Source organism: Bos indicus, chromosome 15, assembly GCF_029378745.1.
Source record: "Bos indicus isolate NIAB-ARS_2022 breed Sahiwal x Tharparkar chromosome 15, NIAB-ARS_B.indTharparkar_mat_pri_1.0, whole genome shotgun sequence".
Taxonomy (NCBI): Eukaryota; Metazoa; Chordata; class Mammalia; order Artiodactyla; family Bovidae; genus Bos; species Bos indicus.
Window position 1 is genome coordinate 62695109 of NC_091774.1, and position 24434 is coordinate 62719542.

The window sequence follows — 24434 nt, forward strand, 5'->3', positions numbered from 1 at the left end:
AGGTCTCTTTCTGGCTGGCAGAGGATCACTTTCTTGCTGTGTCTTCAGGATGCTTTCCTTTGGGAGTGGAGAAAGACCTCTCTCTTCCTTCTCTTGTAAGGCCATCAGTTCTATCAGATTAGGACCTTAGTCTTCTGACCTCATTTCACCTTAATTATCTCCTAAAGGCCTTATTTCCAAATATGGTGATGTTGGAAATTAGGGTTTCAACATAAGAATTTGGGGGATGGGACATAATTCAATCCAGACTGACCCTTATAAAGAAGATGAGAGATAATCTGAAATACTTAAGGTTTGACAACTAGTAAAATATTATAACCAAGGTTCAAATAATTTTTACCTGACTCCACACTGTCCTCCTTGGTCACACAGATAGTTTATCTGAAAATTTCCCCTTACAAAATGCAGTTCATTAGTTGATTGCAGAGTCATCAAAACCAACTTCATGGTTTTACTTATTGCATACTTGTAAAAAATGGCGTTTTTAAGATGTTCTGGATTTTTTTTGTCAGCTGAAATCAGGCAGCTTTAAAATTGCTATTAAAAGTAGTAAGCTAAGTTTTAAAATTAGAATTGTAGTGACCAGGCTGGAGTTGCCTGCTTAGCATTCTTCATGGTTATAATTTAAATATCAAAAGAAAGTATCTCATTCTATATTTTACAGAAGATGATCTAAGAAATATGGGACCAGTAGATGCTCGAATATATCTTGAAGAAATGTCTTGGAATGAAGGTTGGAATTATTTTTTTCTCTTGATTACAATCAGGAAAAATATTAGGGACTTTGAGGAAAAAAAAAAAAACCACAGGATGTTTAGAAATCTTAAAAAGAAGTAACAGCTTGGCTTTTTACATATATGTGGTTGTTTTTGTTTGGAATATTTTGTTTCATTCTAAACTTCAATTATTGGTGTCCCCCTGTGTGACTCATTCCCAGTTATTTTTCTGTCCTAATTAGATGTTAGGTACTTAAGGTTTCATGTGGATTCCTTTTTTAAACTACTTTGATTTTTGGTTTAGTCTTCACCTGTATAAGAAGGAAAATAAAGTCAAAGAGGTAATTTCTTCCATCCTATGTTGACAGTTGAGATGAATTTCTGTTAGAATATATGTAGAAGGGGAAAAAGTGGTAGCAGTGAAAGATTTTATTTTATTGGGCTCCAAAATCACTGCAGATGGTGACTGCAGCCATGAAATTAAAAGACACTTGCTCCTTAGAAGGAAAACTATGACAACCCTATACAGTATATTAAAAAGCAAAGACTTCACTTTGCCGACAAAGGTCTGTATAGTCAAAGTTATGGTTTTCCCTGTAGTCATGTAGATACCAGAGTTGAACCATTAAGAAGGCCGAGTGCCGAAGAATTGGTGCTTTTGAATTAGAAGACTCTTGAAAGTCCCTTGGACGGCAAGGAGATCAAACCAAGGACTGATACTAAAGCTCTAAGTGGCCACCTGATGTGAGGAGCCAGCTCATTGGAAAAGACCCTGATGCTGGGAAAGATTAAAGGCAAAGGAGAAGGAAGCAGCAGAGGAGGAGATGGTTAGAGAGCATCACCGACCCAATGGACATGAATTTGAGCAAACTCTAAGAGACAGCAGAGGACAAGAGCCTGCCATGCTGCAGTCTGTGAGCTTGCAACTTAGTGCAAGCAGATGCAACTTAGTGAATGAACAACACAAATGTTTATTTTTGTTTCTTTATATGGAATCATAAATTGTCAGAGCAGGAATTTTGGAGCTTTATGTTTATCCTTCCTTTTTGATTATGTCTTAGGTGGAAAAGAAATATCTGTCACTCCTTTTTACCAACCACGAGTCATGTCTTTTTCTCCTTTCCCATTAATAGAGTTCAAAAACTTAAATCTAACTTAATTTTTCATTCTTTGACTAGTTCTGTGAATTGCTCTGGTGAAATTTTATTCAGTTCCCTTTTTTACAAGTGGAAGCCATGAATACCACACTTCCATGTTTCTCTGGACAAATGAAGAAATCTTACTGTTTTCTAGAATTTGTGTGCATTTGTGTGTTGCTCAGTCACTCAGTCACGTACCAACTCTTGGCAGCCCCATAGACTGTAGCACACGAGGCTCTTTTGTCCATGCGATTTTCCAGGCAAGAATACTGGAGTGGGTTGCCGTTTTCTCCTAGAGGGAATATTCCTGACCCAGCAATCAAACCTGCGTCTCCCACATTGGCAGGTGGATTCTTTACCACTGAGCCACCTGCGAAGCCCCTCTAAACATATTCATATACTCTTAATCCTATAACTTTACTATTCACCGTGGAGTACAAATTCCTAGGAATCTATAAAAATGTATTAGTAAGTGTAGATAAGTAGAATATAAACAGCCTGTCCTTTCCAAAACCTAGTTTACTGGAATATTTTTTAATGGCAAATTCTCAACTTGGTGCTCTCAGGAAGTTGTGTCTCAAGCTGTATTGACTTAGGAGGGGAATCACGTTTTTGTTTATGAGCCACTGTGCCTCAGCTGCCAGTGTAAATCCTGAGTAGAGATTCTTACTTGCAGTGAATATTGGAAGACTTGAGGTTTTGCGTAACAGGGCTCCCAGGGTTTATGATAGTTTCATCAGAGTAAAACAGGAAGAGCCGCTGGGCTGTGAAAATAAAATATCCCAGTGACACTGGTTTCACTGCTGGTGTGTGAAAGGGATAGACTACATGTTATTTATCAGGGAGATCTACCCAGCTAAACAGTATTTTTTGAAGATACAGTATTACTAGTTTATCAATCTGTGTATGTGTTTAATCTCTTATTGAACAAATTAGTTTTTGTTGTATTTCATGTGACTAGTATGTTTTATTTACTAATAAATCCTGATAATATGAAAATAGTGAAAACTGGTTTTTTAAATTTTTACTTCAGTAACATTTTAAAATATAATTTAAATTTTTATTTTAAATTAAGGCTATGGATTAGTGTTGTTCAAGTATCTGTTCAGTCAGCAAATATATGGTTTTAATAACAAGTGAAAATGCCAAGATATTGAAGGACATGTACAACATGAAATCATTAAGAATTATCTTAAATCTTGCTGTCTTTGGGACTCCATAAAATACAGTACATTCCCTGGCAGTGAAGAACATAGAAGCATCCCAGCTACAGCCAATGGAATCAGTTAGAAGCAGCTACAGTTAATCTTAAAAGCATAGACTGTTCTTAGATACTTATTTACATTAAGGTTTTTTTAAATCATTGTAAAGATAGAAATAATCCTTATCCTTATGAGAGAAAATACTGAGCAAGAGCTGCATGAAGATATTATTTTTGCAGGAATATTTAAAAACTGGTCATGTGAGTTTTGCAATTGAATTTGTGATTTTGAATTGTTATTTGCAATTACAAAGAGCAGTCTTGGCAGATGAAGTTAAATAGAAAGTGAGATCAACTGAAGTAGGAAACAATCAGTTGATGATGTGCCTTCATGGTTGTTTTCAGAATAACCTTGGAAGGTAAAGATCCAGAACAGGAGAAAAGTGGATGAAATCCTACATGATAAACATAGCCAAACTATTAACTTCTTGGTCTAAGAAGGACCAAGTAGGAAATGATGCATTTTATTATGCTTAAAATTGAGGCAAACCTGAAGAACTTGAGAGACTGAAGTTAGCCATTGCCTTTACACTAAGTGTTATAAACTCGTATGTTTTGTCTTCATTCAGTATATTTAAAATAATGATTTCTGTGAAGATAACACTTTGTTAAGTGACAGTAGAATAATTTAAGAAGAAAGTTAGCAAGATGTAAGTTAACATTTGGAATCAACAATGAAAAAACTCCACAGTAGCCCATGGTGGTCTCTGCATCATTTACTAAGCACAAGTCACCTCACAGTGTTTCTCAGTGTTCAGTGAGGTGGTAAAAAAACAAGAGGGAGATTTAAGAAAAGCAATGATTAGAATATGCTTATTTTTAGACGATAAAAAAAAAGTCACTTTGGAATCATGCTGTATTACACAATATGTTAGCTCAGATTAGGGAGGGATGTTAGCATTTTAAAATTCAAGATTAAATTATTTTTCTTTACAGATTAAAAAAAAACATTTTTTATTTTTCTTTACAGATAAAAAAAAACATTGTGGTGAAAAATAAAAAGCAGCATTGTGAATTAATGTTTCCTTCCTTTCCTTTCCTAGTAGCTCAGCTGGTAAAGAATCCACCTGTAATGAGTTCCCAGTTCAATTCCTGGGTTGAGAAGATCCCCTGCAGAAGGAATAGGCTATCCAACCAGTATTCTTGGGCTTCCTTGGTGGCTCAGATGGTAAAGAGTCATCCTGCAATGCAGGAGACCTGGGTTCAATCCCTCGGTTGGGAAGATCCCCTGAGGAGGGCATGGCAACCCACTCCAGTATTCCTTACTAGAGAATCTCCATGGACACAGGAACCTGGCGGGCTGCAGTCCATGAGGTTGCACAGTTAGACATGACTGAGCGATTAAGCACAGCACAGCATAGAAAAGTCTTAGAAAAATCTAAGCTTCTCTCCTCTTTAATGCACTTCCCTGGTGGCTCAGTGGTGAAGAATCTGCCTGCAATCCAGGAGACCCGGGTTCGATCCATGGGTAGGGAAGATCCCCTGGAGGAGGAAATGGTAACCCACTTTAGTATTCTTGCCTGAAAAATCCCATGGACAGAGGAGCTTGGTGAGCTGTAGTCCATGGGGTCGCAGAGTCAGACCACGACTGAGTGACTAACATTTACTGATAAAAGAAACATGTAGAGTTGGCTTTTTTAGTTGATTGTTTTCCTAAGACCAAACTTGGTTAGAGAATAAATACAAAGCAGCTGATTTTTTTTTCTTTTCTTTTCATGGCATATGATGAGATCTGATGTTAAAAAACAAAGTTATGGGATTGAATGAAGATATTTGGTTCCAAATAGGAAAAGGAATACGTCAACGCTGTATATTGTCACCCTGCTTATTTAACTTATATATAGAGTACATCATGAGAAATGCTGGGCTGGAGGAAGCACAAGCTGGAATCAAGATTGCCAGGAGAAACATCAATAACGTAGGATATGCAGATGACATCACCCTTATGGCAGAAAGTGAAGAACTAAAGAGCCTCCTGAAAGTGAAAGAGGAGAATGAAAAAGTTGGCTTAAAGCTCAACATTCAGAAAACGAAGATCATAGCATCTGGTTCCATCACTTCATGGGAAATAGATGGGAAATAGTGGCTGACTTTATTTTTTGGGGCTCCAAAAAATCACTATCACTGCAGATGGTGATTGCAGCCATGAAATTAAAAGACGCTGACTCCTTGGAAGGAAAGTTTTGACCAACCTAGACAGCATATTAAAAAGCAGAGACATTACTTTGTCAACAAAGGTCCGTCTAGTCAAGGCTATGGTTTTTCCAGTGGTCATGTATGGATGTGGGAGTTGGACTATAAAGAAAGCTGAGCGCCGAAGAACTGATACTTCTGAACTGTGGTGTTGGAGAGGACTCTTGTGAGTCCCTTGGACTGCAAGGAGATCCAACCAGTCCATCCTAAAGGAGATCAGTCCTAGGTGTTCTTTGGAAGGACTGATGTTGAAGCTGAAACTCCAATACTTTGGCCACATGATGTGAAGAGCTGACTCATTGGAAAAGACCTTGATGCTTGCAAAGATTGAGGGCGGGAGAAGGCGATGACAGAGGATGAGGTGGTTGGATGGCATCACCGACTCAATGGACATGGGTTTTGGTAGACTCCGGGAGTTGGTGATGGACAGGGAGGCCTGGTGTGCTGCAGTTCATGGGGTCACAAAGAGTCAGACACAACTGAGCAACTGAACTGAACTGAAGATATTTGATTATAAGTATCTTTAGAGATTTAGTTCATTTATCCCAAATTTTTTCATGATGCTAGTAAAATAATATGATCAGTAATTATTCTTCAGTGACAGTAAAATGAAATAACCAGTGGATCAGAGATCTTTCAGGTAAAAGAAAAACGTATTTCAACTTACCAGAAGATGAGAGACTTATAAAATTTCCACCATGAGTAGGCAAAATGTTGCACCATATTGCCTCCTTTGGGCATCTCACTTCAGTGATTGTCCTTTTGGTTCTTTCATCCTTTGTAAACACCAAACAGCACACACACGTAGCCCCCACTGAAAGAACGCCATAGTGTTTGTTTATATATTAGGTTGGTGCAAACGTAATTATAGTTTCGGCCATGAAATTTAAATCATTATAACCAGGCTAAAATACATCTTTATTAATCAAAATAGGAACCATTACAGTCAACACATTTTTTGCCAATGAGAAATGCTTGTTTATTCCCATAGCATAAAAATCCGTGCTTCAGGATTCAGCAAACTCTTGGAAAGCGTTTTCTGCATCCTGCTGGTTATGGAAGCATTTTCCCTGCAAACAGTTGTCGAGATCCTTGAAGTGGTGGTTGGTTGGCAAGAGGTCAGGTGAATGTGGTGGATGAGGCATAACTTCGTAGCCAGTTCGTCCAACTTGTGAAAAGCTGGATGTGAGGTGGTGCCGTCGGGTGGTGGTGTGGAGAGAACTGGGCCCACTCTGCTCACCAACGCTGGCTGCAAGTGCTGCAGTTTTCAGTGCATCTGATTTGCTGAGCGTACTTCTCAGATGTAATGCTTCTGCTAGGATTCAGAAAGCTGCAGTCAGACTGGCAGCAGACCACCAAATGGTGACAAAGGACCTTTTTTTTTTTTGGTGCAAGTTTGGCTTTGGAAAGTACTTTGGAGCTGCTTCTTGGTCCAAGCCACTGAGCTGGTTATCACTGGTTGTTGTATAAAATCCACTGTTCATCTCACATCACAATCTGATCAAGAAATGGTTCACTGTTGTTGTGTAGAATAAAAGGTGACACTTCAAAATGACAATTTTTTTTTATATGCAATGAGGCATCCACTTATCAAGCTTTTTCACCTTTCCAATTCGCTTCAAATGCTGAATGACTGTAGAATGGTCAGCGTTGAGTTCTTCAGCAACTTCTGTAGTTGTAAGAGGATCAACTTCGATGACGGCTCTCAATTGGTAATTGTCAACTTCCAACAGCCAGTCACCACACTCACCTTCAAGGCTCTCATTTCCTTTGAAAAACGTCTGGAACCACCACTGCACTGTACATTTGTTAGCACTTCCTGCGCCAGATGTGTTGCTGATGTTGCGAGTTGTCTCCACTGCTTTACGACTCATTTTGAACTCAAATTTGCTTCTTGTTTAACATCATTTCCCTAGTCTAAAATAAATATAAAATAAATAGCAAATAATTATTCATTAGCAAAAAAACATAAAAGTGAGAAATGTGCATTAAAATGATGACATTTAGAATGTATTCCAATATCAACCTTGCACCAACCTAATATTTTAATCAGAATTCCTGAAACAGTGTGATACCAGAAGAGACAGCAATCTGCTGAATTCAGCAGTTTTTTCTGAAATAATACTTTAGATAAACACAGTGCAGAAGAATATAAAATTTATATGAATCTTAAAGAAACATAAGACTTCAAATAAATTTCACTGATCACTTCTGAGCATCTCCTCTCCCCCAGGAGACTTTTGGCCTAGTGTTTCAGTTTCCATCCTTCTCCTCCACAGATAATGACCTTTTAGTAACTAATTTTTAGAAACACTGCCCCTATACATTTTTTCATTTATATATATTTTATATTGACAGGTCTTTTATTTTGCATTTTTGTGAAATAGTTGCACTTTTTAAAAAGGTTGTTAATTTACATGTATTTACATGTAAGTGTTTTTTACTTTCTTTGCAGATGATCATTCCTTTTCTCTGAGCTGTCGATGTGGTGGAAAATACAGTGTTTCAAAGGATGAAGCAGAAGAAGTTACGCTGATTTCTTGTGATACATGTTCACTAATTATCGAACTCCTTCATTATCGCTGACATTGTTCACTAAGTGGAATTCTTTAGTGTATTCAGATACATGGAGGAGAGGCCACTCCACCCTGTCCATTCAAGCAAATGTATAAAGCTGATAAAAAAAAAAGGATTTCTTTTTTTTGTCAGCTCTATTTTTGCAGAGAAAAGATAAGACTGTCAAGCAGAGGCTACCTGGATTAAGAGAAAATTAATTTCATCATTCATATGTATTTATATTTATAGATCACAAGAAAGGGGTCTTGAATTTAAATTTATATTAAATAAATTCCCACCTGAAAACTTTATTATTGGTTCATTTTCCTATTGGTACAAAGTACGAATTTTCCTTTCTCCGTGTATGTATGTCTCTTTTAATGGGTCATGCTGCTGCTGATGCTAAGTCACTTCAATCGTGTCTGACTCTGTGCAACCCCATAGATGGCAGCCTACAAGGCTCCTCCATCCCTGGGATTCTCCAGGCAAGAACACTGGAGTGGGTTGCCATTTCCTTCTCCAATGCATGAAAGTGAAAAGTCAAAGTGAAGTCGCTCAGTCATGTCCGACTCTTTGTGACCCCATGGACTACAGCCTACCAGGCTCCTCCATCCATGGGATTTTCCAGGCAAGAGTACTGGAGTGGGGTGCCAGTGCCTTCTCTGTTTAATGGGTCATAGAATCATCATATTCTTTTGTAGCTGCTATGTTTTTGAAGTAACTTGATATATCTAGCTGCTAAAGTAATACGCCTTTTACACAACTCTCTCAAATCTCAGGTCATTAGATTAGAATCTTTGTGAATAACATGTAAGCCTAGCTTCCCCATGATGAAAGTTGAATATGGATATTCATTAGGTTATCTCAAAGTTAATAAAGTGAAATGGCAACTGTAGAAAGAAGGATAGCCCTGGAGTCAGAAAACATGGCTATTGTGTGGCTGGTATGATGAAATGGACTTTTTAAGTGTGTTCTTATTGATTATAGCTAACTATAAAGACTTTGATTTTCTATATATTTACTATTCTATGCACAGAGTAAGTCAGAACTCATTTAAAAAAATTTTAAGAAATCTTTTATGGGATCACTGAAACTTTCTCCCTTAATTTCAAATGACTGAGCCAAGCATATGACTTAGCAGCTTTTTATTAGGTTAAACTCTTGGTATTTATTATTGGTTTGGACTTAATAAGACTAGTTACTACTCTACTTTGTTAATGTAGCTAAAGTATTGAGGCATATTCAAGAGGAGTAAGTTATTTTCATTATACCTATACAACCAAAAATTTGAAAGTGAGGTTGTTCTAGGTTTTCCCTAAAAATACTTTTGTATCTAAATTGAGATGACTTATTTTGGATTATATTTTTATCCATATATTTTGAACAAATATAGCTTTCAGAGTGTGTGGTGCTTATTCTTTGTATTTAACAATTAAAAATAACTAAAATTGAATAACAAATAGTTTATTAGTAAGTACATGGTTTTAGTGACAGTAAACTCATTTGAACAGAAGACAATAATCAAATCAAAAGAATAAATGTTTGCTACTCATCAGAGAATCTGTGACCATTAGGGCTGTCACGTAGAAATCCAAAATCATTCAGAGGCCAAATCTGTAAAATCAAATGTGATTGAAGACAATAAAGCAATGTTATTAGCGTCATCATATTTCCCTTGTCATCCCTTTCTCCTTATTCTACAATCAAGAACAAATTTTCCACCTCAAAATAACACTGTAGAAAGTAAATCTATATTTGTGTACATACTTAAAATCTAAAATGTGCAACATTCAAACATTATATAAGAAATAAGATGTTTATGTGTGTATATTTTCTTTCACGACTGTCAAAATTAACTGTAAGCCTAAGCACTTGAGTATAACATCTGCTTAAGTGTAAAAAATCCTGTAAATTATCCAACAGCACCAAGTACTCATGTCTGTTTTTCTCCTTACTGCCTGTGACAAAATGGAAAGGCCAACAATAACAATCTTTACTCTGACTCAGTGATTTACTACAGTGATGCACATGACTCTTACTAACTTACTAACAACTTACTAACAACTGAGACATCCCTGCATTCCAGCTAGCTGGACTCTAGACTGCTCTTCTGCAAATGCATATTAATATGTGCCCTGGGTATGAATATGATTAGAAAAGTTGTATGAGAGAAAATTAAAATTTTGGAAAGTTAAAAGCTTCTTATGCTACCACTAAAGTAATTTGAACTTTGTTATTCAAACAAAAATATTCTCAATTACCTGTGCTAATGGGGGAGTGGTAATGTTTATTATAGCTATTATGGTTAACATGTTCCTAAGGTGTAGCCATTGTAACAGCCTAAAGATTTCAAAGATCATTTGAAAGAAACTGGTTTTCTTTTCTTGTTTTTTTTCCCCAGCTCAGAAAAGAAAGCCTGCATCTTAAGCAGAAAACAGTAGTACCTTAAGGAAGATTCGTCCTCGTATTAGTCCATATGGAACAGGTCCATAGTACCTGGAATCTGTAGAATTCTGTAGATTATCACCTTCTAACCAGACATGACCCTTTGGCACCTAGAATTAGAGAAGAAAGCACCCCCTTTCAAAACAAATATGGATACTATGAATAAAAAAATTATGTCTTTTGGAGGTAGCAAGGAATGTCCTAAAGTTCTTTTGTAAAATATAGTCAGACCCTATGGTTTGCATTTTTGCTATTATCTCTGTCAAAATAAAATAAATTTTACTAAATATTAGTAAGGAGTATTAATATTTCAACTTTTAAAAAGACCTATCTCTTTTGCCACATGGTTCCCAAACATTAATTTGTTATACAAACCCCAAACTGAGGTTATGAGAGATCAAAACAGTGTGACAGGGTCATTAATTTAATAGACTTCAAAAGAGGTCATTAGGATGCTGACTGAAAATGTGCCCCCCTGTCTCAATAACAGTATAAGCAGGGCAGCCACTCACTCAGCAACATCCTGGGGCCAATACCAAGGCCAGACCTATTAGAATGTTCATGATGAACTAAGTGGTAATTGATTGTGACATCAATTACAAATAATCTCATCATTTTATTGGAGTGGGCTTGTCAGAATTCTAATTAAGATCCTTGTTCTGCCTTTGTACAGGCCATATCTTCAATGTATTATATACTTCAATAATGACCATCAAGAACTGGAAGGACCTATTATAAAATCATCAGTTGTGAAATTAATGATGGTGACCCTCTACTAAATGAAAAGATCTTATATATGTCCTGTGTATTAACTGGTAAATAACATAAATTTAAATTTTTACTCAATGACAATCATAAGCATATTTAGAACATGTTACTGTAAAAAGTGCTCTGTGATATGAGACATTTGCCTATTAATGTCTGTTCAATATAAACTTTAAAAATTACTCTCCACCAATTGTTTTTAAAATTGTATTTTAAAGTTTCTTTTTTTTACAGTTTTTGTTACCCAGGAAAGCTGAATTACTGACTAGCCAAAACGATCTATTGGGAAGGAATTAATTTTCACTATTCTTTTGACTGGTTATTACCTGGGAACCTTATGTGAAGAAAAATAGGCCTATTAGGTTTAGTAAGAAATGACCGATTTTTTAAATGTCACAATTTGTTTTTTTAAAGACCATCTTTTAGAGCAGTTTTAGGTTCACAGCATGAGAGAAAGGTACGGAGATTTCCCGTATGCCTCCCACCCCCAACATGCGTGGCCTCCCTATTACTGCCATCCCCCACTAGAGTGGCATGTTTGTTACACCTGGTGAACTCACACTACCATCATAATCACCCAAAGTCCCACAGTTTACTTAGGGTTCACTCTTGGTGGTGTACATTCTGTGAATTTGGATGAGTGTACAACATGGATCCTGTACCACAGTATTAAACAGGATATTTTCACTGCCCCCCAAATCCTTTGTGATCTGCCTATTTCATTTCTCCCCTCACCTCCACTGCCATCACCTCTGAATTTTAACTTTTGGAAAAATTAATTTGTACAAGCATGTAAAATATGAAGTACACTTTACATCAGATATAATTTTGGAATGTCTTTATGTAGAAATATTAGCCCAAAATGAATCAAGCTAAATATTTTCATTTAGATACACTTAAGTGTCAAATCTATTTGAAGAGAAAGAATAAAAGTGTTTTGAAAGAATATCAGATATTGTAAGATCATTAACTCCTACTGGTGGAACTACTATAGGTTCTAGGGACAATAGCATAGTTAGTTCATACCTATGTCGTAAGTTGATTTATATGCTGTGAAGCATAGGGCTGCTCAAATAGAAAAATGAGTACATCTCAGGTCACAGATGAAAACAACAAAATAGTCTATCTGGAAATAGTATATGTGGGCTTCCCAGGTAGCTCAAATGGTAGAGTCTGCCTGCAATGCGGGAGACCAGAGTTCGATCCCTGGGATATCCAGGGAAGATCCCCTGGAGAAGGGCATGGCAACCCATTCCAGTACTCTTGCCTGGAGAATTCCACGGACAGAGGGCCTTGGCGGGCTGTATAGTCCATGGGGTCTCACAGGGTCAGACATGACTGAAGTGACTAAGCAGCAGCAGCATAAAGTACACAAATCAAGGGAGCAGCCTCATCACTGATGGTACCTTTAATAAGAGCTTCTCTATAAACTCCCTGGTGGCTCAAAGGTTAAAGCATCTGCCTGCAATGCAGGAGACCTGGGTTCGATCCCTGGGTCGGGAAGATCCCCTGGAGAAGGAAATGGCAACCCACTCCAGTATTCCTGCCTGGAGAATCCCATGGATGCAGGAGCCTGGTGGGCTACAGTCCACAGGGTCGCAAAGAGTCGGACATGACTGAGCGACTTCACTCACTCACTCACTCACTATAAACAGGAAAACCTTCAAGTTTGAGTCTTAAAATCAGTCACCTTTGCTGACCTACCCCTCTATCAATTACTCACTATCAATTCATTATGTTTGAAATTACTTTTGGAACACATACTGATTTTTGATAATGGGGTAAGGGTGTACACTTTAAAATCAATTTTATAGACATATACTTTACAGTAAAATGGACTCATTTTAAGTGTTGACAAATGTGCACTCCTGTGTAATTACTTACCACAATCAAGACGTAGAACATTACTATCATGCCAAGTTCCCTCCTTTCCAGTCAACCTCCCACGCCTATACTTCGTACTAGGCAACCAGTGATCTGTCTCCTGTTACTAGAGACTAGTTTAACTTGTTCCTAAATCTCATACAAAGGAGACTGCAGGGTACATACTATTTTGTGTCTGGCTTTTGTTGAACAGTTTTTAAATTATTAATACGTGTTACATGTATCAGTCTTGCATTTCTTTTTACTGCTGAGTATTGTTGTTCAGTCGCTAAGTTGTGTCCGACTCTGTGACCCGATGTACTGTAGCTTGCGAGGCTCCTCTGTCCAGGCAAGAATACTGGAGTGGGTTGCCATTTCCTTCTCCAGGGATCTGGGGGGGTCAAACCCGTGTCTCCTGCCCAAGCAGATGAATTCTTAACCACTGAGCCACCCGTGAAGCCCTTCTGAGAATATCCCATTGTAAATCACAGTATTTTTTCCCATGAACCTGTTGATGGATATTTGAGTAACCTGCAATTTTTGGCTATTACAAATAAAGCGCTGTGAACACTGATGTATACACATCTATTTTTTTCCAGTAAATACGTAAGGGTGGAATTTCTGGGTCGTAAGTGTATGTTTAACCTTAAACTTTTCTAAAGTAATACCGTTTCACATTCCCGACACCAATGTATGTGTGTTTCTGTTGCTTTATAACCTTGGTGTTTTCAGTTTTTAAAAGTTTTGCCTGTCTAGTAGGCTATTTTGTTATCACACTGTGGTTTTCACTTGCATTTCTCTTAAGTATGTTTCCTAGTACCTATTAGTATATCTTTTGTGAAATGTCTACTGAAAAACATTTTGCTCATTTTAAAAATGAATTCTTTTTCTTCATTTAAGAGGTCTTTTTTATATACCTTGAGTACAAGTCTTTTGACAGGTATTGCAAATATTTCTTCATAGTCTACGATCTTTATCTTTTCTTTTGCATTTTTCAACCTGCTGTAAAGACCATATAAATTACACTCTTAAAATTTCACTTGGTTCTTTCTTCTATTTAGCACTTCTTCCCTTCTTATGTTTACCCTCTAGATCCTTAAAAGTATTTATAATTAATGTTTTAGAGCAAGTGTCCCAAAGTTTCTAGGATCTAATGCCTAAGGATCTGAGGTGGAGCTGATAATAATAATAATAATAATAGAAATAAAGGGCACAATAAATGTGTTTGAATCATCCTGAAACCATCCCCTGCGATCAGTGGAAAAATTGTCTTCCAGGAAACTCATCCCTGGTGCTAAAGAAACTGGGTACCACTGTTTAAGAGCACATGACTATTACTTCTGTCATTTATCTCTGTCATTGATCTCTGTCATTTCTGGATCTATTTTTCTTCTGTCATGGGTTTCATTTTCCCACTTCTTTACATATCTGTGACTGAGCTGAACACTCATTTGTTGAGCGGATTTTGTTTTAAGACAGCGTTGAATGTTGAGGAGGTCTGTTTGGTTTTTAGAAGGCAGTTAAGTTTGTGAATCAGCTTATTCCTTTCAAGCCTTGTTTTTAAGTTGGGTCTCATACTGACTATTCCAAGGGCTAGTCTAGCCTACTCCTAAGGCATGATATTCCACGGTCTCTTCTGGATACTCTGGATATTCAGTGAGATCCTTCCCCTGTGGCTGGTAAAAACTCCAATGGCTCTCAGCCCTGTGTGACCTCTGGAAATTGCTAGGCTGATCCCCACTAGTTGTTCTTTGCTCAGTCTCTAAGTTTCACCATGCCTGCTAATTTGCTTCAGTTGTATCTGACTCTGCAACCCCATGGACTGTAGCCTGCCAGGCTCCTCTGTCTGTGGGATTCTCCAGGCAAGAATACTGGAGTGGGTTGCCATTTCCTCCTCCAGGAGATCTTGCCGACCCAGGGATCGAACCCGGGTCTTCTACATTGCAGGTGGATTCTTTACTGTCTGAGCCACCAGGGAAGCCCAAATTTCACCATATGTGGGCACAATTCAGTGTTCAGCCCCAAATCCAAGAGAACACTTGTGCGTATTTCTCAAGATCATTCTGTGGCTCTTTTCTCCCTAGTGGTTTGATGCATAAATTCCAACCACTTAAATGTCCCTCTACCCTAATCTCTGTTTCCTCAACTCAGCAACACCACTGTCCTTTGATTGAATTTTCCTTCCTCGGAACCTCTGCAAACTGCCTTAAAGGCAGAAGTAGGGGAAACTATAAGGTTTGTTCGTTTCCCTTCTCCAGGAGTCTGGCGTGTACTGCCTGCTGAACACTGTCTGAAAACACTTATTTTACATAGTTTGTCCAATTTTCCAGTTCTTTATGGAAGGAGAGCAAGTTCAGCACCAGTTACTCCATAATTGCTACATGTTCAAATTATCTAATTTTTACAGTCTTATTATTTTTTTTTTAGCATACCTCATAACAATATGAAGAGAATCCTTCTGGTTGAGAACTAAAAATTTTAAAGTAAGTAAGGTGTGATTTGGCATCTCTACCTTGATTCCCCTTCAGTGGCATCCCCTGTGTGTTTTCATTCTATCCTTTGCCTATCAAAATCTCAAAAAGATTTGCCAAACTCAGCATGCCATATGTATAAGCAAGGAAGCTGAATATGGTATTTCTTGCATCTCAAAGTTGACAATAGAATAAATATTCCTCAGTAGGCAGAAGTAAATAGAGTTTATTTATAGAATAGTCACACCCAGCAGACAGCTATAAGAAGGACTTGGGGCTTCCCTGGAGGCTCAGTGGTAAAGAATCTGCCTGCCAATGCAAGAGATGTGTATTTGATCCCTGGGTTGGGAAGATTCCCTTAAGAAGGAAATTGGGTCTCTCCCACTCCAGTATTTCTTGCCTGGAAAATCCCTTAGACAGAGAAGCCTGGCAGGCTACAGTCCATGTGGTCACAAGAGAGTTACAGTACTACACAATAACAATAGGACTTACATGGATACAGTCAGTGAAAAAAAATTACAGGGTATGCTTAGGTATAATTACTTTTTAAAAAAAAAACCACAAAATTTTATGTATTTCAAAATTTACATTTTTGGGACCAGTATGTATTACTTGCTGCTGCTGCTGCTAAGTCGCTTCAGTCGTGTCCGACTCTGGGACCCCATAGACTGCAGCCCACCAGGCTCCCCCATCCCTGGGATTCTCCAGGCAAGAACACTGGAGTGGGTTGCCATTTCCTTCTCCAATGCACGAAAGTGAAAAGTGAAAGTGAAGTCGCTCAGTCGTGTCCAACTCTTAGCGATCCCATGGACTGCAGCCCACCAGGCTCCTCCGTCCATGGGATTTTCCAGGCAAGAGTACTGGAGTGGGGTGCCATTGCCTTCTCCCATGTATTACTTAGATAATTCAATTACATATATATGTACATACACATATATGTGTCTTAATATGCCTAGTTATTTTAGTAATACTTGTACTTTTTTAAAAAGGGAACATTGTCCATCACAGTGCAGGTCAGGAAGAGCTTTACTGAAGTAAAAACAATTTTTTTTTCTTTGCTTGTGTGGAATTAGACCCAACTCCCAATCCATACAGCAGGCGCTGCTTCTTTGCACAGTACAAGTAAATGACTGCAATTATAGTATTGTCACTAGACCTCTGGGTAACTATTAGTCTAGCTATGAACTTATTTATTTAAATAAATATAAAGTACAACACATTTTTGGTGTGGGTCCAAAACTTAAAACCTGACCTTTCTGCTCAGGTGAGTGGAGTGGAATGAAGCAACAAACAGAACAAAAATTTCCTAACTCAAAACACAGTTATTGTCTGTTGGATTAATCTATTGGTTATCACTAAGTTCAAAATTCAAACCAGGTAAGAAAAAAGTTCTATAGCAATATTATTATAATAAAATATTAACAGATAAAATATATTAAAATATATTTTATTTTTTTATTATAAATTTATTTATTTTAATTGGAGGCTAATTACTTTACAATATTGTACTGGTTTTGCCATACATCAACATGAATCCTCCATGGGTATTTTAAATTATTTGTAAAAAGCCATTATAACTTCCCAATTAAAGTAGAACTCATATTTATAATAAATGTTTTAGAAATGGCCAAAAGTGGAAATCCTAATTCCATGTCTTTGTTCATCATTTCTCATAACCAAAACTTTTAAAAATAGCTAATTACTTTTTCTGTTTGTACTTCTGGAAATATGCCATGACAACTTGAATGAATGCACAAGACTGAGTAAGAATATATGGAATATATGTCTACAATGCCACTTAGAAATTTTTGCTCAACTTTAAATTTTCCCAGTGTCTCAGATAAAGCTAGCTTTAGGGCTAACTTTTAAAGCATTAAAAGAACCCTTAAATCATTCTTGGTTTTTCCTTTCTACGTCAGAGGTTTACCTCCTGAGCTATGATAAAACCTAATCTCAGGGCAGGACAAAAGAATCAAGCCTCTGGTTCTCAGCTATACTTACTGAGGTCTAGTTAAGTGCCTCCTTTATAGTACAAGCAACAAATGTAATTGCCTCATGGCCTGCGGGTGTCCATTGAACAAAAGCAGCTTTTGTGAACCAACCCACAGGTGTTACCTTTCTTGATTCAAGTGAAATCTGATGAAAGAGTCCACAATATCAAATAACACATTTACTAAACTGTAATCAAACTTATTATTTGATTAAGGAAAGACTGATTAAGAAAAAGTTCTGACTAAAGAGTAAGATATTTGTATGCTCAACCTTTCAAAAGTTTCAAAAAACAGGAAGTCCTAGTAACAGACTGATTTTTAATTAACTCTCTGTTTGCCAGATATTTAAAAATTTATAATCAGCAAAGGCAGGATATGCACTGGCCTTATTATTGTTCATGACTCTTTAATGGTTCTTCTAAAATGACTGTGAATGTAAAGAAAACAATAATTACTGAAGAAACAAAAATCATAAAGGTAATAAGGGTGGGGGGGGGGTAAAGCTTCTGAAATCCTTTTTTTACATGACTTTTTTTCCTGGAAAAAGGAAATGGACAGGCATATAAACTGTAGTCATAGTAAGATGCTATGCACACAAACTAGTGGAGAGAATGCTTGTGAAATGAGATAATTTATTAATTATATAGTTTTAAAGAACTTCACACACAGCCCAGTATTTGTATGACTCATGCAAGGGCAAAACTGGGAACACCATCAGTAAATTATTGTTGGAGTTTACCTTCCTATATAAGCCACCAAAACGATAAAGATGCATGTCAAAAAGAAAAACATTAAATCCCCTGAGAGGCAATCACGTAGAAGTTTTTAAGAACACAAAACTGAGAAAACATTATTAATCTTTAATTTTGTAAAATGGTGCTGTCCCAAGTGTCAGTTATGGATGGGTATCTTTGAAAGCAAAACTCAAGAAACAGTTTCACTCAGATTCTATTTTTCATGACATTCTCCTTGCCACAACTTTTTGCCCATACTTGTCTCCCTGAGTAGACTATCTGGGGAGGGAAGTGCTCCCAAATGCATGACTAAGGGATTAACATGTATAATGCCCAGGCGTGACACGTTAACACACTGATTATTTCAATGGATACTATTTCTATGCAGTCTTGCTTCTTTATCTCCCCATTTAAATTCTGACTTATTACTATCCTTCATTCCCAGGAGCTGTTATTGTCTTTCCCTACTTAAAAATGGCGCCACTTTAGGTTCATAGCCAATTATCACTAAAGAGGAATTTACACAAAAGTTCTAGTAGACTACACCTACAGCACTGGGGTGAGGGTAATGATGAGGGATGCTTTCAACCAACAGGTTCTCTTTCATTACTGAGCATCTCCCTGCTGAGCAGGTTTAGAGCTTAGTCTAAGACTTGACTTGCTCATTCTCATAGCTATTGCAAGCTAAGCTCCTTCATCATCTCCTTCAGTATTCAATACCTCCATCCAGCCTAAACAGGAATCTCTGGGGCTGAGTTCAAACTGTAGGTCTGCCACTTACTAGTTAAACACCTTGGACAGGTTATTTAAACCTCATCTATAAAACTGGGACTAGTTAAATGCCTTACAGAAATATTCTAAAAAACAAATAACACATAAGGTTCCTGGCACCCAGTAAGCACTCACTAAATATTAGCTATTGTTATTAACATTTGCTCCAGCTGCTGGATGAATGATGCCTGCCGGGCTTTCTTTATTCCTGATTTTTTATGCAGTCTATCCAGTTCTCTGCAAAGTGAACTGTGCTTTGCAATTTCACTTTCGTTATGCTTTTGGCCTTTTTCTTTTACACTATATTCAATTATATAGTTCTGGTACTAGCCAAGACTTTGAATTGAATCCATTATAATTAAAAATGTACATTAATTTTGAATAGATGCCATATTAATTATGCCAATAGATTTAATGGAATTTAATGAAATTCAGTTTTTAAGACCAAATCATCCAAATGTAGCAAAGAACAACATTTTAATATTTTAATAGGGATCTTTTCCAAGCAATGTTTATTGACTATCAAATACCTAAGCTCTTCCTTATGAAGCACTTACTTCTTCAGAACCATCTACCAACTTGTCAGAAGGCAGAGGAATGGGGAATTAGATTTTTTTTCCCCCTTAAGACAATGGATTATCTCACTCTCTGACTTCTTTTTTGTTCTATATGTAACAAGGTTACCTGTTGTGTATTTGGATTAGTATTTAAAAGAAGTACCTTACATTCTCATTTCAAAACTATGTCAGTACTCTCATTTTAATATAGCCTGATGTCCACTCTGGTTCTCATAGTCCAAAAGATGAGCCTAATTTAATGAAACAGGATATTTGAAAGAGCAGTAGAACATAGTGGTAAATATGTAAATAGTGAGTTTTCTCATGTTCACAGAAAAAGTCTAAATAATTAGTAAATCAGATGCTTACTATAAAGAATATGTGCTAATAGATTTCCACCAAATATTCCCACTGAATTATTCCTGGGACTTCAAATAATTCTTCCCAGTCAAAATTCATCCCTATATGGATTTATTCCTGTAGATGAATCTCCATATCTCTTTTCAATTTCTTATGGCCCCAATGTATAACTGCTTCATACAGAGATTGGCTAGAAAACTGATTTACACCTGAAATGGAACTATAAATAAAAGATTCAAAGTATTCTTGAACTTGGCATTACTAACGCCTTAAAAAAGTGTTGTGCTGCATGATTTCCTTTGATACTTCTCCTTTTTATGTTTTATTAAAAACAGAATTCTAATGTCCCATACCCTGGAAGTTATTTAGAATAACATGTAGCTTTGCGAATACAAAATTGCAAAATAGGCAGATGGACAACACATGATTTTTTTTTTTCTGCGTTAGTGTTAAGATATGAAGAGAACAGCTAAAGATCTTTAAAAAGGTTGATCTCTGGGGGCTAGAAGCATCAAAACATTGTTTTGACTAACAAGACATCATGAAAACATACTGTGGACATCAAGGAGGGAATCGTGTAACACCCAGACATCATTCTGGGAAAGCACTTGTTTTCTTCTCACTTCAATTCCATTGCCACTGTACTCATTTTAAGTACACTCAACCATAAGCCTATTACACAGGCTTCCAGAGTACTCCAAAACTGACCCAAGTTTTTGGCTCTAACAACAGAGATAGATGATGCATTTCTTCCAACACCCAATCCTGTTTAGACATTCTCCTAATCTTTCTCCGAACATTTACTGGTTTCCATTCTTAATGTTAATTGTCTCAATTATGTCTTACAGCCTATTTATTAACTGGGCTTCCTGCCTCTGGCCTCTCCTATTGCGATCATCCTTTATTAAACTATCCTTGATTAGTCTATATTAGTATCAGGGTGATCTCTTAAAAACTAAGTCTGATTATGTTACTCCCAGGACTTCCCTGGTGGTCCAGTGGTTAGAATCTGTGCTTCCACTGCAGGGGCATGGGTTCAATCGCTGGTCTGGGAATTAAGATTCTGCAAGCCATGCGCTGTGGCCAAAATAAAGTAACTCCCCTGCTTGAGACATGCAAGGAATTCAACCCTGATTATCTTTGCACTTTTATCTCTTTTTGCTAGTCATCCCTCGCCACTGTATGTCCCAGATGTAGGAACTTATTTTTCACAGCTGCCCAAAGCACAGGGCTGCACTCCCTTCTAGAACCTAAATATGCTGCTTGCTTGGATAAGGATCTTATCCAAGCTCCCACTTATCCTTTAGAAGTTAAACTTTGACCTCCCAAGTCTGGAGTAATCCTATCCACCCCAGTGTAGATGAATATCATGTTACACCATTTTGTAATTCCTTGTCTGCTCCTCCAACTTGACTACAAATTCTTAAAGCTGTATTGTTCAACATGGTAGCCACTAGTAACATATGTCACCATTTAATCTTACAGATTATATAAAACTAAAAATTCATTTCCTCAGACACACTAACCATGTTTCCTGTACTCAACAGCCACATGAACCTAGAGGCTACCACACTGGACAGTGCAGATACAGACTACTCCATTTTTGCAGGAAGTTCTATTGGACAGCCAGCAGGCAGGGACTTACCTACTCTAACATGGTGGAGACCCTCAAGTAAATGTTCGGTAATGTTTGGAATTAATGGAATTAGTGAATTCATGAATAAATAATAGGAAAATTGTGAAGTTATTGTCTGGCAAATGTGCCCGCCCTGGTAGCCTCCTAAAGGCCTTTTGCTGAAGTCTTCTCTCCGTCCTCCTAAGTCCAGTGGTTTCCCCTGCTCCTGAGGCACAGTCTCATTAAAGACGCCGCCTGGTGCTGGGATTTGTTTGGGGTTAGGTGTATTTGCAGTTAGGGTCAGAAGTCCATATCAGTCTATGTGCCCAGACCTACCCTGACTTTCTTGACATAAGGGAAGTCAAATTTCAAGTCTCTTCTGATGACAAAAGGTTTCTCTAATCCTTTCTGATTTAGAGATTTAAACACACAATGTACAGGAAGTAGATCAGAATCTTGAGTTACAATCTTAGAATTTTAAGTTACTCACCCTATGGTCTTAAGTACTTTGTTTCCCTTCCCTGTTGGCTCTGTATGTGTATTAACAGTAGGGATGTAAACCAGCTATGCCAAACTAAACAATTTTGACATTTGCTTAAAATAGTTACGAAAATTCCAATCCAGGAGGAAAGTACGTTCAGATATCTAGGTGAGCAGTATCATGGCTTGTAATGTCAGTATTTTCCAGCTAATCTACTATCTGCAACTGTTTTATAACATGCATATTTGCTTTTAAATCCGTAATTCCTCTTTTCCATTCTTATTTTAGGTAAAGACTGGTAGATGGAGAATGTTTTTATAGATTAAGTGGGTCACAGAAACCTGTAGGATTTTAATTACCCAAAGTGCTAAGGGAAGAATTTCATTCAGTTGTTTATTTCAGAAGACATCTGACTATGTTCCACCTGGTCAACGGCAGCTTTCCAGAAGCCACTCAGAACACATTCTCTTTACTACTATCAGAGTGCGAGTCTGTCTAGATGCTGACGTTGAACAGTAGCGTTACAATTTCATGCTCAGTAATTTTTCCCAATTACTTTTAAGCAGCCTAAGTATATACAGGTCTCATATAACATGTAGATAAAACTACACGTAATACGGCATTTTACTGAATTGCATAAATGCCTCCCCAGAATCCCACCAATGGCACTGACTTTCCAGTTCTGAGTGGTTAAAATATTTTCAGGTGAGCAAAACATGCTAGTTTCAGGAAGAGTTGCTACTGTTTCAACAGAAATGTCGATTTTCACAAATACATATACATACAAATACAGTTCTGTAAAATAATATTTTATAAACTACATATTATCGTTGAGCTAAGATCAAAATATTCTGAAAATGTTCAGGGAACACATCAGAAAATGCTTAAGTACTGAGGGCCTCAAAGATGATTCTTTAGTGTTAACATCAGAAGAAAAACACCTCAGAATTGTAAACACTAAGTCAAATTTATCTTCACAGTTGTGTTAGCTATAGGATGAAAAAGTCACGTCATCTCCGCAGTGAACTTCACTTAGCAAAAAAGTAAACAAATTTCCTCTGCATCAGCTGCAATCAAGGCATTAGCAGTATGCCATGATTGATTACCCTGGGAGCCGTTGCTGAGAAATGGATGTGAAGCACAGGTTTTTATCACTATAGTCTGCAAAAAGCAAGTCCCTTGTTTAGATATCCTAGTCGTAATAAGTGACATTATTAGGTAGTTCTTCTATTTAAATGACATAAGGATTCAGTGTATCAGCAGCTTATAATAAATAAGCCCTTTCAATCTGAGGAGTCCTCTCCCTACAAAGAAGTACTTTTGCTGTTTATAATACAAGTGGCAATAGAAGACCATATGGTCGTGACTTTTAGCTAAAGTAAATGACATTTAAACAAACAGAAAAACAGCATTAGGATATTCAAAGATGTGGACTATAACCTAAATACACAGGGCACATTGGGAGTTATCAGTGTTTATAAAGTGCCCATTTTCTAATGTTGTCCAATTATTTTTCAGCTTGCAATTTTATATAAATACTTCTCAGTATACAGTAAAAAAGCTTTTTACCAGCATCTTATCCCATTTCAAAGTTTTCTTTTTAAGAACACTATAGACCAGAGCATGCTTAGAATATTTAATCAGTTCTTTTTGAAATGTAAAACTATTTCTTACATTTCTGCCAATAACAAGGTTATAAAGGTATAAAATGTTACAAATTGTTATAAAATGTTATAAATAAGTTACAATAAAGTATACTGTTACTAAGATACTCTATAATACAAAAGAAAAATGTAAGAAATATGTAGGGCAAAAGCAAAGTAGCCAAGATGGCATGGTCAGGCGCTCTTGCCCCAAGTTTTGTAAATAAAGATTTTGTAACAGCTGAGATCACTGATAGCTTTGTGCATGCTCATCAGGAGGTACTCGGTAGTCCACAGGCTACTGTTGGTGTGTAAGCACGTACAAGCTTCACCTGGAACGCCCTGGTGGACTGCGTTATGGTTATGTTTTGGCTGGTGCTATGGCTGCTCTGTCAGCCAGGAGAGAATAAACGTGTCTGCAGTTCCTGTGGCTTCTCCAGTCTTCTTCCAGGCTCTTAGCTCCCTCCTCGCCTACCCTGGGTTTAAAGAACAGTGCGCACAGTGATACAGAGTGAGACAAGTGGCGTAGTTGGCAGGATCAGGAGACAAAATACTACATTTCTCATCCACCTACTCTACTGTGGTAACAAACCAGGATTTTATGAACATTTCACCTTTTGTGTATGACACTGGAATCCATGTTATCGAGAACCAAAAAGCTTTATATAACTGGATCTTTGATAGGTCAAAAATAAAAGAAAATTTTCTAATAAGTACAGATGTTTTCTTTAACAGTAGCAGAAGACTGCCATGTTTTAACTATAGGAAAATACTGAAATCTCCATAATCATATTTCTACTACCATGCTCGTTTCCAATACAGAGTGGCCGCTGTGGCTGAAAAACTGAAATTCAATAAATAGAGTTTTAATTA

The 24434-nt window shown here is 37.2% G+C and overlaps 2 protein-coding genes across 11 annotated transcripts in view; one reads left to right on the forward strand and one right to left on the reverse strand.

Annotated features, from left to right (window-relative positions):
* DNAJC24 (DnaJ heat shock protein family (Hsp40) member C24) overlaps positions 1-8176 on the forward strand; it is a 76297-nt gene extending 68121 nt beyond the window's left edge. Inside the window, exons 4-5 of one of the 2 annotated variants that reach the window (XM_070767636.1) lie at positions 665-733; positions 7765-8176. In XM_070767636.1, coding sequence (XP_070623737.1) covers positions 665-733; positions 7765-7895 — 200 coding nt within the window. In that variant the 3' untranslated portion in view covers positions 7896-8176. The remainder of the gene's footprint in view (positions 1-664; positions 734-7764) is intronic. The other variant, XM_070767637.1, reaches the window with a different exon arrangement.
* Positions 6204-24434, reverse strand: part of IMMP1L (inner mitochondrial membrane peptidase subunit 1) — a 77131-nt gene continuing 58900 nt past the window's right edge. For 4 of the 9 annotated variants that reach the window (XM_019974940.2, XM_019974941.2, XM_019974942.2 and 1 more), the window contains 2 exons: positions 10310-10420; positions 6204-9479 (listed from right to left, as the gene is read on the reverse strand). In XM_019974940.2, coding sequence (XP_019830499.1) covers positions 9411-9479; positions 10310-10420 — 180 coding nt within the window. In that variant the 3' untranslated portion in view covers positions 6204-9410. Of the gene's footprint in view, positions 9480-10309; positions 10421-15347; positions 24038-24434 lie in introns of those variants that run through there. The other 5 variants (XM_019974943.2, XM_019974944.2, XM_070767633.1 and 2 more) reach the window with 4 other exon arrangements.